The 14,732-nt window shown below is 47.9% G+C and overlaps 1 protein-coding gene across 1 annotated transcript in view; it reads right to left on the minus strand.

Annotated features, from left to right (window-relative positions):
• Positions 1-210: 210 nt before the first annotated feature.
• Positions 211-14,732, minus strand: part of ELP4 (elongator acetyltransferase complex subunit 4) — a 235,566-nt gene continuing 221,044 nt past the window's right edge. The window contains exon 10 of the mRNA XM_008058326.1: positions 211-617. Coding sequence (XP_008056517.1) covers positions 486-617 — 132 coding nt within the window. The 3' untranslated portion in view covers positions 211-485. The remainder of the gene's footprint in view (positions 618-14,732) is intronic.

Genomic DNA, 14,732 nt, shown 5'->3' on the forward strand with positions numbered 1-14,732 from the left:
ATCTATTTTATCTATGGGCAAATCCATTTTCATTAAAAAAACACCTTCACAGTTTTGTGGCAAATGACTGCTCCTGAAATACAGGAAAATGTGTTTTCATGTGCAATCTTGAATTTCATAATGTTTTATATACTTATCTGCTGTAACATGCACTTCACCATGACGGCAGGTGACTTGGAACGTGTATACTCATGACCACTGGAAGGCATCTTGAGATTTTGACATTTTTTTGAGTTTATTTAAAAGCAAAATTATTTTCTCTACATGTAGCATAAAGCACATTTCTTAAATAAAAGTATTTCTGCTGTACTATTTCTGTATAAAAAGTTGGCTAAGAGGATGAAGAACGGTGGCCTCATTTTGCAGTCCTGACTGGTCCTCCAGGATTGGAGGGTCAAATCGTTAAGAAAAATATTTACATAAGCTATTAGCAATCATAATTAGAGTGTCACAGAGTTCTGCGTGCAGCGACCGCGGAGGAATCCCTAGAAGTCCAGGTGCTTCTCGCCTCCGGCCATCGAGCCGCAGCCTGGGCCCAGCCGCCTGGCGGATGCTGCCAGGTCCTGTTTGCTCGCGCGGCTCACTGTGTCTGACAAGTCTGGAGGCAAATGCAGCCGCTATGGCGAAGGAGTGCAGGAGGAGGAAAAAAGGAAGGGAAAAATTAATGTTGCTTTCACTAGCATGCTTCAGAATACAATATTATGCTCTGTTGATCAGCATTTAGTCTTGCATATAAAATTCCTGCTAAAACATTTGCTCAGACTCAAGCCCAAGACACCTCCTGCTCCTCCTGGAATTTTACAAACTGCAGCCATTGCAGAAACAGCACAGGAGTTGGGCGGAACACGGCAGTGTCCAAACTGAAACGCGTGACGATTTTTTCTTATTTAGGGAGAGATGAACACATGGATGAGCACAAATAAAAGCACAATGGAAAAACAGCACTAATGGCAAGGTGTCCCCCCTACCCCGGGGTTCCAAAATGCAATTTTTAAAATCAAATGTGGTTTTTCAGTGATAACGCGTTCCCACAAAGGCCTATTTCTGGGTGTCTATTAGTTGATCTCATGATTTCATCTCAAGGCCTCACTTTCTCTAGGAACTTAAAACTTTCATAGAAACACCGACATCATAAAAAAGGATACCGCCTGGGTATGGTGGCTCTTGTCTGTCATCCCAACACTTTGGGAGGCTGAGGAGAGAGAACTGCTTAAGCCCAGGGGTTGGAGATCAGCCTGGGCAACTTGGCGAGACCTCGTCTCTACCACAAATCAAAAAATTAGGTGTGGTGGCGCGCACCTGTGGTTCCAGCTACTTGGAAGGCTGAGGCAGAAGGATCGCCTGAGCCCAGCAGGTCAAGGTTGCGGTGGTTGTAAGCATGCCATTGCACTCCAGCCTGGGTGACAGAGTGACACTCTGACTCAAAAAAAAACAAAACAAAGATACCAATCGGGGGTCAGTATTTTCCGTGTTCAGGCAAGTCAGCCATAGCACCTGCTAGAGGTCTGGCAAGTGTGTGCCCCTGCATAAGGCTGGGTCATATTCTCAAAGGTGCAGTGTGGCTGTGGACACCACCCGCTCCCAACTGCTTTTCTGTAGATTCAGGCTGATTTAAGCCAACCCAGTAACTGACCGAACTATAGCTGTTACCATAAGTAGGAAGACATATTCCTATTTCACATAGACTTTCTGTTTTGAAAGGATATTGGCGGTGCCTCTAATAATCAGTGCTCCTAGCTCCCAGAGTTCGTTTCACAAAAGTCCAAGCTGAAAGGAATGTAGGTGAGGCCCAAGCCCAGGACCCTGGGGTGAGGCAGGACATGTTCCCTTCATCGCAGGCAGCAGAGCCTTCCAGAGCTTTCCACTGTCCTGGAGACCACCTCCCCGGAACCCCTCACTTGGAAGACTCCCTTCAACATGAAAAACTAAGATGGAAAAGGGGAGAACCATTTTTTTTTTTTTTGTCAAAATACTGGGGTCCGCAAGCATATGTTCCAGTTAATTTCTTTGTGGAATAAATGCTTGTTTACTGTCACATAAACACAAGCTGTGTGCAGAGGATCAAAATATTTTAAAGCATTTAAAGTAATTTTTAAAAACATTCTTTCTTGATTTCAGTTTGTCTGTACTTATTTTTTAAAATACAAATATAATAGCCACGCGCGGTAGCTCATGCCCATAAGCCCTAGCTCATGCCCATAAGCCCAACACTTTGGGAGGCTGTGGTGGGAAGACTGCTTGAGCCCATGAGTTTGAGACCAATCTAGACACCATAATGAGATTTCATCTCTCAAAAAAAAAAAAAAAAAAATTAGCTGGGTATGGTGGCATGTGCAGGTAATCCTAGCTACCAGGGAGGCTGAGGCAGAAGGATCTCCTGAGCCCAGGAGGTTGAGGCTTTGGTTAGCCAAGATCAGGCCACTGCACTCCAGCTTGGGCAGTAGAGTGAGATCCAGTCTCAAAACAAACAAACAAAAAACACACAGTAACAAAGAACTAAGGATATATCTAGGATCTAGATATAACTAGGATATATATCTAGGATGAAAGACACAGCTGGGTACAATTGTTCATGTCTGTAATCCCAGCACTTTGGGAAGTAGAGGCGAGAGTAGCTTGAGTCCAGGGGTTCAAGACCAGCCTGGGCAACTTGGCAAAACCTCGTCTCTACAATAAATCAAAAAATTAGTTGGGCGTGGTGGCACGTGCTATAGTTCAAGCTACCTGGAAGGCTGTGGGTAAAGGATCGCCTGAGCCCAGCAGGTCGAGGCTGCGATGGCCTTGAGCATGCCATTGCACTCCAACCTGGGTGACAGAATGAGACTCCAACTCACACACACACAAAGGACACTGTTACACAGATGCACAATCAACAAAGATGTCAGAAAGGTCAAGAAAGTCAAGAAAAGCCATAATATTTGCATAGCAGCATCCACACAAAACTCCTTAGTACCCTGAGCACTCAGCCTGTCTGTCACTTATTAATTAAATGTCTCCTTCTTGAGTGATAAAAAAGCCAGCATACAGACATATTTGTTTCTTTGCTTTAGACAATTCTTTCATTTCTTTATGTTCTTGTTTGTTTCAGAAAGGATCTCAGGCAGAAATAAAAGCACCAGAGACTCAGTAAGCTCAGGACCCGAGGCAGGCACGTCTGGAGAGCCTGAGGGTGCAAACATCTCTGCAGGCCAACTCTTTCGGCATCCATGGGGGAGCAGGAGGGAGAGTGCCAGTCAGAGGTCTGAGTTTTAATGTTTAAGATCTTCATGAGCTGATGAGCAAAGGAAGACGGGCTGCCTGCCTGACCTAAAGGTTATCTGAAACTTTGAGAACATTACCATTAAGGGGTGTGTGTGTATGTGTGTGTGTGTGTGTAGGCATGTGCTTTTGGTTGGAACCTCACAGATGATGTCATATGGTAATTAAACTCTTTTGGAAATCAACCGGTATCAACAGATACCTTGAATCTTCTCGAAGCAAGGTGTCATGCAAGGAGACATCACACTCCTCGTTTCTTTATAATCCAGTAACTCAAAGGTGACACGCACACACAGGTAACCCTCACAGTGAACACCCCAAGTCATGCACATGAGAAAGGCAGACAGCAGAAGTCATGGTGGGAGCACACAGCAGGCTTCCCGGGTGTGAGATCTGAGCTGGGTCAGATTCTAACACGTGGTCTGAGATGTGCTTCACAGGGGACCATGTGTCTTGAAGAGGACAAGATGTGTGTGACTGAAGGGTCTGAGAAGCTGCATGGGGAGACTTGTGTTGTTCATTTGCAACCAGCATCCTGTGTTTATTTCAGAGCGCACCTAGCTGCTTGTGGACTGGCTGTTTCTCTTCTCCGCTTTTCTAGGCAGGGAATGTGAGCCAGTTGGCGGACAGCCCTTCATAGCAAAAGTAGTTAAATGTGACATGTGACATGCTTGGAAAGCTTTCAGGTTGAATGGCTTTGAAGTATAGTCAAATATCATTGGTGAGAGACTTCTGAGCACAGAAATCAGGGGCAACATGATTAACTGCTTTTTAACCAGGTGCCACTCTGTACGCTGGTAGTACAAAAGCCCAAGGAGGGTTCTGGGAAGTCCATGTGTGTGTATGACTCTGCCTGCCTTTGCAGACGATGACTTGAGCGAGCCGACTCCCTCTGCATTCTCAGGCAAGGGCTCAGCCTGCTTTCTCTTGGCGCCTCCCCCACACACCATGACAGCGCAATGCGAAGCAAGAGGAAGAGCGAGGGGTCAGGCTCCAGCCTCGTCAGGTGAGGCAGGAAGTTTTCCTCTGAGGCTTCCAAAGCATTTACACACTTGACATGTCCACGCTCAGATGCAGCTCTACCCCAGATCTGTCTTCTGAAAATATGTGCTTCAAGGTCCTCTGTGTGGCGTGGTGACCTCCTTCAGACTAGAGCTGTGAGGCTGGAGGCTGTGTGAGCTTGGAGACGCTGAAGCTTCACTGAGTAATGGTTTAAGCAAAACTCAGACTATAAATAAGACCATATTATTCCCAACCTTGTAAGCCGGGTCAAGGCATCCATCCTCCTCGTTACACCTGGGTGTCTGAGGCAAGGGCAAAGACCCAAACTGCACCTTCCATCTTGAGCTGGGATGTCATCGACCCGATCTTCCTTTCTCAGACTCAGGCAGGGAGAGACTGTAACGCAGGAGATGGCACCTGGCTGGTGCCTATTTTTCCATGAATGCCTTGTGTAAAACATGGATTTCTTATCAGCAAAGGGATCTGGGAAGGCTTTGTAACTCCCCAGCTTCCCGTACAGGCCCGGGCAACCTGCAGTCATCCCACAGGCCCATGGCTCCTTCCCCAGTGCTCCAAGGAGGCCCACAGTAAGACCAGCAGAATACTCTGGCAGATCAAGGGGACGCCTACCAAAAACCCTTAGGCCCACAGGAAGGCCAAGGTCACAGCCCCGTGTTGGCAGAGAGTTCTGCTCTGAGGCTCTAGGGGTACTGAGGCGACCGGGACTGCGCATTCTCTTCCCTCGCCCCCACTTGTCTCCTTGCTTGGTTTTGGCCACCAACTACGTTGTGTTCCTTCTGAGTCTGCAACTAAGCCGAGCACGTAGACACACAGGACTGGATTCTCTTCCTGATTCCTTTCCTCCTGCCTGCCAGGCCTGTGCTCAGCGCTTGCAGCTCCCAGGCAGAGGGGCGAAGTAATTAATCCAGATGACACCTGGAGTTGAGACCAACTGCAGGTGAACACTCACCAAAATAAGTTCAATGTACAGTTTTCTTATTTTGCCAAGACCAAACCAACCAGGTTCTGTTTGTTTTCTGAAAACAATTGATGTAGTACATTTTAACCCTTAGCAGATGAGTAGAGATTTGTTTTCATTCTTCTTTTTTTTTTTTTGAGTTGGAGTCTCGCTCTGTCACCCAGGCTAGAGTGCAGTGGCATGCTCACAGCCACTGCAGCCTTGACCTGCTGGGTTTAGGTGATCCTTCCACCTCAGCCTTCCAAGTAGCTGGAACCACAGGCATGCACCACCATGCATGGCTAATTTTTGATTTACGGTAGAGATGAGGTCATGCCAAGTTGCTCAGGCTGGTCTCGAACCCCTGAGCTTGGGCAATCCTCTTGTCTCTGCCTCCCAAAGTGCTGGGATTACAGGCATGAGCCACCGCGCCTGACCTATTTTCATTCTTTTTAAAGTCTCTGACATTTCCAGAAAAGTCAGTTTGTATTGCTCAGCATCACATAAACAGGCATTAATATTTCAGAATACTTCTAACAGATATTTTCATTTTTCTTTACAACATAGCCAATTTAAATGAGAACTTCTAAGCATCCCAGTACATATAGGTTCTACATTGGGCCCTTAACCAAAGCAGCCAGGATTTGTCAGCACTGGACACGGAGGCAGTGAGTGACAGTTTGACCCCCTGCCTTGGTTCCTCCCCTCAGACAAGCCAGTTCCCTTGTCTAAGCATCAGTGTCCCCCTCTACCACAGGAATACATCTCTTCTCACAAGCTGCTGTCAGGATGAAGTGAAATGCCGAGTGTGTTGTGAGCTGCAGGCATGACATGGATCACCTGACCCTCTTTGCACACTGGCAGGCAGGGCCGTTGGATGTCTGTGGCTGGGCCAGTGTAGGGCTGCACAGCTGTGTCAAGGTGGAGATCCAGGGTCCACCCTCTTTCTAAAATCAATCTTTTGTACATATCCTCACTGCTGGCAAAATAACTAATAAAAGACATGTCAGACGTTAAAGCTTTTCTACTTGAGTTTTGAAAGCATCTTCCCTCTTTACATCGCAGGGAGGGGCGAAAGACGCGCCACCAACTTCCGCCGGGCGAAGGCCTCAGCAAAGACTGCAGATGTCTGTGGCCCCAGTCTGTGCAGGGGCTGCCCCAAGTAGTGGGGAATGAGTTGGGCTAAGAGCTATCGCAGAAGAAATGCCCGGCTTCTCCACACAAGCCCAGAAGCAGGCTGTTCTGAGCTGGGAGGACGGTGCTGCCTTTCTCAATGAGGGGTTCCACGGCTCATTTCAAGGCTGGTGTTCCAGCTGGCTCTCAGCTTGGGGGAAGAAAAGGGCCGAGAATGCAGGACTTGGAGGCTGTATGCACATGGCCACACCTGTACAAACATGTTGAACACAGCTATGACCACAGGGGAAGAAGCAGACGGGTGTTGGGAGACAAGTCGCATCCATAGGTTTGAGCTCGGCCATTGCCAAATAGTGGTCACCCGGCAGCACCCACTCAGCATGTGAACCACAGCTCATGGGAAATGCACACCTGATGACCCCTCCCCAGTCCAGAGGGTGGGGGCAAAAGCTACATGTTCCAAGTGGCTCTTGTGCTAAGGATCAGTAGACCTGGCCCCTTCCTTTGTGGAAAGACTGGCTTCCTTCAGGGTCACAGAGAGGAGGACAGAGTGGACACAGGGGAAGCAGACCTGAGGGACTCATTGCCAGTGCTGTTTCTGCAAGAGATTTCAGAGTGTTGGTACAACTTGCAAAGAAGTCAGTGCTACAGGCTATCATACAATCACTATATTTCTACATTGTTACATTTATATTACTCCCTAATTAATGATTACAATGTAATATTATATTGTCATTATTCTACATTTGGTTAAAATTTTGCAGGGTGGAAGACGCATCTGCGGGCAACCCTTCGGGTCCCCTCCCACTGTGGGAGGTTTTCGGTCCTCTCAATAAATCCTGCTTTCTCACTTTCCAACAGTCTAAAAAAAAGAAGATGCATCTGCTAGTTTTGGGGAGTTCTGCAGTGTACCCATCTACGACTAGGCCAGTGGAAAACATGCCAGAGACTGATGTCTGCTCTTTCTGGACTGGCAGGTGTATACTGATAGTGAATGAAGATTTCTGGGGAAAATTCTGCTAAACACGGTCAGGTCTTAAGAGGAAGGTTTTTTAAAGGTCCGATTCATTCTCAGCGTTTAAGATTAAAATTGTTTTACTGAGTGTCATAAATTGAAAAACAATTACATTGGAAAAAAATCACTGGGTTCTTTCTGATTGATCAGAAAATCAGAAAAGATTTCAGAGCTGGAACATTGCATATTGGCTACCCATGGAAAAATGTTCAGGTGTGCAATTGTTTTGACCGTCAATTATAATTGACAGTATTGTCTTGCCTCCAAATTCACTTCTCTGAAAGCAGACTGTGAAGAACTCACTTGTCTAAACAGAAGTGTGATTCGTGAAAAAGTGTGTGTCTGTGGCAGAGATTGTCAGCCTACCTCAAGGATCTAGTCTCCTTTTCAGAGAGGAAGACTATTTCTGCACATCAGTGGGGCACATTGCCTCCCGAATGAAGGCCACAGTTCCAGCTTCCCTTGCCAGCAGGCAAGGCTAGGTGGCTGGGTTCTTGAGGCTGGCGTCTTGAGCAGAGGTGCTATGGTTGACTTTAGGGTGGACTCCCTAAGGAGGGTATCCCCCGTGACCAGACTCCGGTAGAAGGGCTCCTGCCCAGGCCCTGAGCTTCCCTTCTCTGGGCCGTGCCCTCCCTATGGGCTGAGAGGATGTGCACTTTTGCTCAGTCACTTACCACCCCAGAAGTCCTCGTCCAGGTGGCTGCACAGGCTCTTTCCCCAAGTCCATTCCCTGAGGCTGGACTGTGTTGTCTGTGAACACCCTGGGGGCCAAGGTGGAGCTAAGCGATACCTGTGTTTGGTTATGTCGAAGGGGTGTCCACCAGCCTGTGCAGGGCGCTCTGTGTGGGCGAGGAGGTGGGTTGGGAAGAGGGAGCAGAGGGCTCCACGCTCCGAGTGGAACCCTGGTCTTAAGTTTCATTGTGGCTTTCCAGGAAGGCACATGTGTGGAGGAAGGGAGAGAAAGCATATTCAAGGGTACGCTGGCTTAATAACTCTAAGGTGCCCAGGCATGTAATGACTGTGTGCTTCTGTATGTGGATTCTTGCTCCAGGCTTTTGGACCGTTAGGGAAAGATCTAGCCTCCCTCTTTGTACTTGCTGAAATGTGGGCTTGAGGGTAGGGTGAAGGCAGCCGCCCTGGACCATACACCAGGAACTCGGTGCTGAGGGGACAACAAGGTGACAGAGCGAGTCTGGGGTCTCCGAACGCCATCTGGCCACAGGGAGAGCCTGGGTCATTCGGCTGGCTTTCATATGTGACCTTCTATATTGCCTAAGTCATGGTATTTTGCATCTCTGTACTAAAGCCCAGCCTGTTTATACAGAGTCTGATACCTGAAAGATGGAACGCCTGAGCCTTGTGGGTGAGAGATGTATGTGGGTTGAGGGTAGAACAACAGGTAAGGAGGCCGAGTGCCCCAGACGGAAGGCAGGTGCGCTTAGCGGCTGTGGGAGCCGGGGAGGAGAACCCCACACCTGATCAGCGGCAATCTGTACCATGCTGGGGAAATTAAGAATAGTGGCTGGTTGGCACTTCCTGCCACTGGAGCAAGATAGTTCATGAATGAAACACAAACTCAGCTAAGCCCCGGCATCTGCAAGGCCCTCCCCAAGCCACCATCTACACTGGCTGAAGACTGGTCCGCTGGGGCTTCACGGGGCTGAAGACACCAAAGCTCCCACACTGCACACCAAGGCAGGCAGTCTTTGCCAGTGGTGTCTGTATCCAGAGTCTCTGTCACACAGCTTTGCCGAGGCTGGCCAGAAAACAGGAGTCAGCTCAGAGGAAGAAGCCAGACTCTGGGGTCCTTCCCATGTAGCTCTGCCATTTTAGACAGCGTCAAGGTAGTTACTAACAAGATCTAAGAGAGACATAGGCTAGAACAGAGAGGCCAGGAGATAAGACTCAAGTCTTGAGTGCAACAGCTGTGGCGGACATGGCACCTGGACCCTGCAACTGACTTCCGATGCGCCAGGGGCTGGGAAGGTGTGCCTAGGTTTGTCCAATTCGACTGGATTTGTACATTCTTGCTGGAGCAGAGGGTGGGGATAAGCAGAAGCCCTATTCCTGTGCACTTCTGCACTCAGCAAGTGCTTCTGGAGTGACCATCCCCCCCCCCTCGGGATTCTAGTGACTAGTGGACAGCCTCGTGCCAGCTGCGAGGCCACCATGGAAGCAGAGGCCAGGCCGCTACCTTGGCATGTTTGCTGCTTCGTGGGGGTCGGAAGGCAGCTGCAGCAGTGGCAGTGGGACCCACTACCCAAGAGTGCAGCCTGAAGCGCGTGGCTTCTGTGACAGCGCTTACGGTGGCCAGTACGTGGTGGTCAGGTCCTCCAGCCCTTCCAGCTATTTCACTAACCCCCAGTTTTCTGTGATAAGCTTTCTTTCTACAGAAAATAGCCAGGTGGTATCTGTTTCCTGCAACCAAATCCTGGAACTATGTCCAGATACGTTCCTCAGCAGTGACTATTTGCACACAGAACGTAAGGGAGGCAAATAGCCTGGGAACTTCCACAGCTTTCAGGAAACTGCATTGCCAAAGAAACCACAAGTCTGGTCAGGATCCTGTATTCAACCTTTCCAATGATTTTTGGCCCCCAAACCTGATCTATCAATAAGTGTGGCAACTACAGTCCCCAGAGGGAGTGCCCTCCAGTGGTGACATCACGCAGCCAGCTGATGGGTGAGGAACAACTTCTAAAGGAACACGACGGAGATGGACAAGGGAATTTCTTCCAGAGAGCAGGATCTGGAACTATGAACTGGGCCAATGTCCTCCAGAGCCAGAGCAGAGAACGTCTGCAGTGTCCAGCCATAGGGTTCCTCGTGTCCCCCCAGAGGGGGTGTGTGTGTGGGGAGAGGGCGGTGTGGACACTTGGGTTCAGAGGGCTGTGAACTTTGGCAGACACTGAGATTATCCTCCAACACCTATTCTCCCATTTTCCTTTAGTAGCAGAACTCCTGGATGCAAGGTCATTCTGAATAGCCACTTCCTTTCCTGCTTCCCTTGCAACTAGGGAACACAGGGAACCCTTGTTCACGTTGGAGACAACGGAAAAGAGCAGAAATGACGTTACACTTGCCAGTGTATTTGAGTGGAGTTGGAATGTGGGTAGTCTGGCAGCCAAGTGTACACTTTCACTATTCTATGTGCCAGGGCTCTTCTAAGCACTGGAGAGACTAGTGACAAGGCAGACCAGATCCCTGCTTCATGGGATGCACAACTTCAGAGGGCCAATGTGTACATACTTCCACTGGAGGAGAGTGGGCAGCACACGGGAGAGCGGACATGGGGTCAGGTGGAGAGAGGGGCTTTTCAGGAAATAACGTGGTGACACGTCAGTGACTGGACTGAAAAGGCCTTTCTGGAGAGTTCACGGGAGCTCAGACACATTTTGAGAAGAGATTTATAAGATCCAGAGAACGAAGTTCCAAGCAAAGGAAACCCAATGGAAAAGCCCTGAGGCAAGACAAGCATGTGTGAGGGCAGGAAAAACATCAGCTTTTCCAGAGCAGTCAAGGAGCAGGAGAGTGGTTGGGAGAATTCTGGCTTGGCAGGCAGGTGTCAGATCTTGCAGGGTTTGGAAAGGACAGTAAGTGACTGGGAGTTGGGTCAGCAAGGAAGTGATGTAAACTTATTTCTATGACTACCATCTTATCCACATCCTTACAAAGCCTGGCACAGACATTCTCAATGACAGAAAAGAACAGGTGTCACAAACACACACATTCTATAAAAGACAGAATTTTCAAAAGGTGGCACACAAGGGCCCTTCTAGATCCTGCTTTCTGATTCAGAAGAAGCATCCTAGCCTAAGTGGCCTGCAGTGTCTCCTCTGGTGGCGAGTGGTGGTTCTCGTGCCTGCCCAACAGGACAATTCCAGGTGGAGCTGGAGCCTGAGTGGGTGCCTGTGAAGGAGGGACTCTCACAATTTCTACTGTCTGTGGGGATGGTCTGCTGAGCTGAATTCTCTTAAAATGTGACTCGGAATCTTTGGGCTCCATGGCAATGGAAAACACCACCTGTTTCAGTCCCAGTGTTCCTGGGCTTTCAGACGTTCACGAGGTGGGGCTGCTGTGTTCTCCCCTTGCCTGGTTTCCTACGTTGACAGAGAACAAACTGGATTATTCCCGGAGAATTTTGCTGAAAACGGTTTTACTTTCTAGTCACACTAGTGGCAGTGTCTTTTTCTTTTTCTCTTTTGTTCTTCTGCACATTTATTCCCATTACTGCTCCAACATGAGCGGGATGGAAAAGCAGTCACTTGAATCCTGCAACTTCAGTTGCTACTGAAACCCGGAGAGTGAAGACACCATGAGACCTCCCTGTTCCGCCCCTCCCCTGTACTCCACAGCCCATTCTCCGGGGTAGAGGAAGGGGACGGAGAAGGTACACAGGCGTGACCATGACGGCCTGCGTGGTCCGTGGATGGGGCAAGGCTGCCGCTGGTCTCCTCGTGGCTCCGACCACCCCCTTCCACCCGGCTCTCCCCATAGTGCTGGGCGGTACACCCTGGCAACATTTTGCTGCTCAGCCAGAGGCTCACAGGGCCTGGGAGCCCAGATGCTGGCCAGCACATGAGTGCCAGGGTGCGCATCTGAATGAAGCTTCTGTGGGCCAGGCCCGAAGGTGCCTGAGACCTGAGCCTGCTGCTGCCACCGAGGGCAAAGAAAACTGGGCCCTTTTTGTGGGTGGATGTTATTTTGGTGGGATCTCTGGGCCTGCTTTGTCCAGAAGTCCCTTTTTTTACCAGAGATTAAGTGAGGAAACATTTACCGAGCTGTATTTTGGGCACTACCCCTCAGGGGGCTTAAGAGTACTATGCTATTTAAGGAACATTAGAATGTTTTGAGATCTGCATGTTGAGCTTGGGGGAAAAAAAGCCTTTTAGAAATAAATCCCCCCTACTAATGAAGTGAGTTTTGCCCCCGTTCTTCAAAGCATATGATCTGGATTCTGCTCTGGAGGCAGCAGAAGGCAATGCTCTGTTTCCGTCTACTAGAATTCAAACAGAAGTTTGCTCCTTACTGTAATCGGAAGTCTCCTACTTAGGAGATAAATGTGTGTGTGCACTCAGGGCTGAACCCTAAATCCCGGAGACTGCTGGACCTGTGGCAGACCCATTGTCCAACATGGGGACTGGCAGAGGTCTGACCAATACAGCTATGAAGTCGATGAATTCTAAGGTGTGAGAAGGCAGGCATCAGGGGATTCTGAAATCTGACAACTTACTGGATTGCATAAGGGACCAGGCCAATGTCAGTCTACCCACCGCACAGCTCTCAGACCTGGCAAGTTCTGATGAGCACTCCTTTTGGAAGTGTGGCAAGAATCATATACATCTGCACTGACATATACATGACCAAGGATTGATTCCTTTTGGCTGTACACGAATGAGCCCAAGAGCATAATGGCCAATGTGTTTGCTTGCATAATGCCCCACGGTGCATGCAGAACATTGCCCCACAAAGCCTGAGCCGGGGTGTGGAGTGCTCGGTGGAAATGGCAACGCAAAACATCCTGGCAGCACTGCACCTCCCAGTCAGTCACTGGCTACTTTGAGACCCCCACATTTAAGGGTCTGCTAGTTCCTGGGTATGAAGAAAGAATTTTTAATGGGGCCAAATGTAGGTGTTTACAAGGGGGAATTGTTGTTTTTTATTGGGAGCTGCCTTATGTTCAATAGTTGTATTTACTTTGTCAAGCTAGCCAGAATTAGAAAATCCCCATTGCTAGGCAGCCTCCAAAGGCTGCAAAGTATTTCTGGGCATTCAGAGCTGAAGCATGTGTTGCCCAAAGGCAGGTTTCATTAGAGTGTGTCATTTAGTCCTCTTGCGTCCGCCCTACCCCCACACCCCCAGACAGGAGTGGCGCTAACACAGGACATCTCGGTTACTTTATGCTGAAACATATTTACATGACTGAAACACGACAATTAACACATTTGTAAAGCTGGAGGGATAGACACACTTTAATGGTTTTTTGAAGCAGGCTGATTTACTGGAGCTTTTCAACTTTATTTTGTTCTGCACACATGAACAAGGTCCTCTTTACTACAGATATTTTACAAAGTCTACCTGGCATGAATGTGACTACAAAGAAAATAACCCCCAAATTAATTTTATGTTTCATCTTCGCCAGATTGTTCCTAACTTCTTTCACCAGTTCAACAGATACAGAGGGTTACACTAGTATTTTTGTCATGTGTCAGTTTTTATAAGAAGGAAATTTAGGAAGTATGTCTTTGGTTTGATAAAATGAAAAGTGGCTTTCTCTCTACTGACTGTACAAAAACTTTTCATAATGAACAAAAATGATCAATGACAGTACAGATTTTCTTCACTCTTCACGGACAGATAGAGGTACATTCTCCTGGGTGGTGTCTATTCTGCTGGCTCCCAACTTAAATTAACACCCAGGTGATATTAAGTAGTATTATTGGATAGGTGCTTTTGTGTGTGTGTGTGTGTGTGTGTGTGTGTGTTTTGCCTGCTTGTATATTTAAGTGTAAATATATAATGGGACAGTGTTGTCATGAATATTTTAATGTCTTTTAAGTCTATAGATTGCTAAAATGTTGGTAAAATTTAGAAAAAAAGATCTTTGGTATCGAAGCCCTTGGAAATGAAGTGAAAACTCCCATTTTCCCTTTGATTTCCGAAAACATGTGAACCTTGAAACCCTCCACTCCATCTCTCACTTAAAAGTTTATGGCAAATTTACAAATTGCACTGGTTTCACAGTCACCCGGTTCATCCGTCTCCCCCTCCATGGACCTCCCTCCTCCCCAGTCTGAAAGGGAGCTCGGTGAGCACACTGGGCAAGGCGAGAGCCCTCTCTCCATGGCTCAGGGCAGTGATGGGGGGCCAGGGCTGAGGGGACAGGCCGCAGAGGACCCACCTCCAGAGAGGACTTTGCAGTGCTGCCCAGCTAAGAAGTGAGCGGCGACTCAAGTAAGTCTCAACTAGAAAGCTTCTCCATGAAGCACGGGGAATAAAGTTAAAGAAAACGAAGCGAATAAAGTAAGAAAAAACTCTGATGCTCAGAAAAGAGAAAAATATTTGTGAGTATCTAGAGAAATGACTATGCCTACTTCTAGGGTTATTTGCTTATTTGTCTTAATCAAATGCATGTTTCTATAGAAATGTTAACAAGAGCTAAGTTTAACTTCCACATGGATAATTTAGAAATAATTTCTCATAGAGATTATTTTCTATGCTTTAAAAACTCATTTGCTTTTTCTAACATGTGGAGAATTTACCCCCACCACTTAACTAATATTGAGCTAATTTTTTAAAAATAAAAAAGTCTGAAATATTCTCAAATGCAGAAAAACCGACTTCACATACCAAATTGGCTAAATC

Source organism: Carlito syrichta, unplaced genomic scaffold (assembly GCF_000164805.1).
Source record: "Carlito syrichta isolate Samal-C Ts95f unplaced genomic scaffold, Tarsius_syrichta-2.0.1 Scaffold303297, whole genome shotgun sequence".
NCBI classification, from domain to species: Eukaryota; Metazoa; Chordata; class Mammalia; order Primates; family Tarsiidae; genus Carlito; species Carlito syrichta.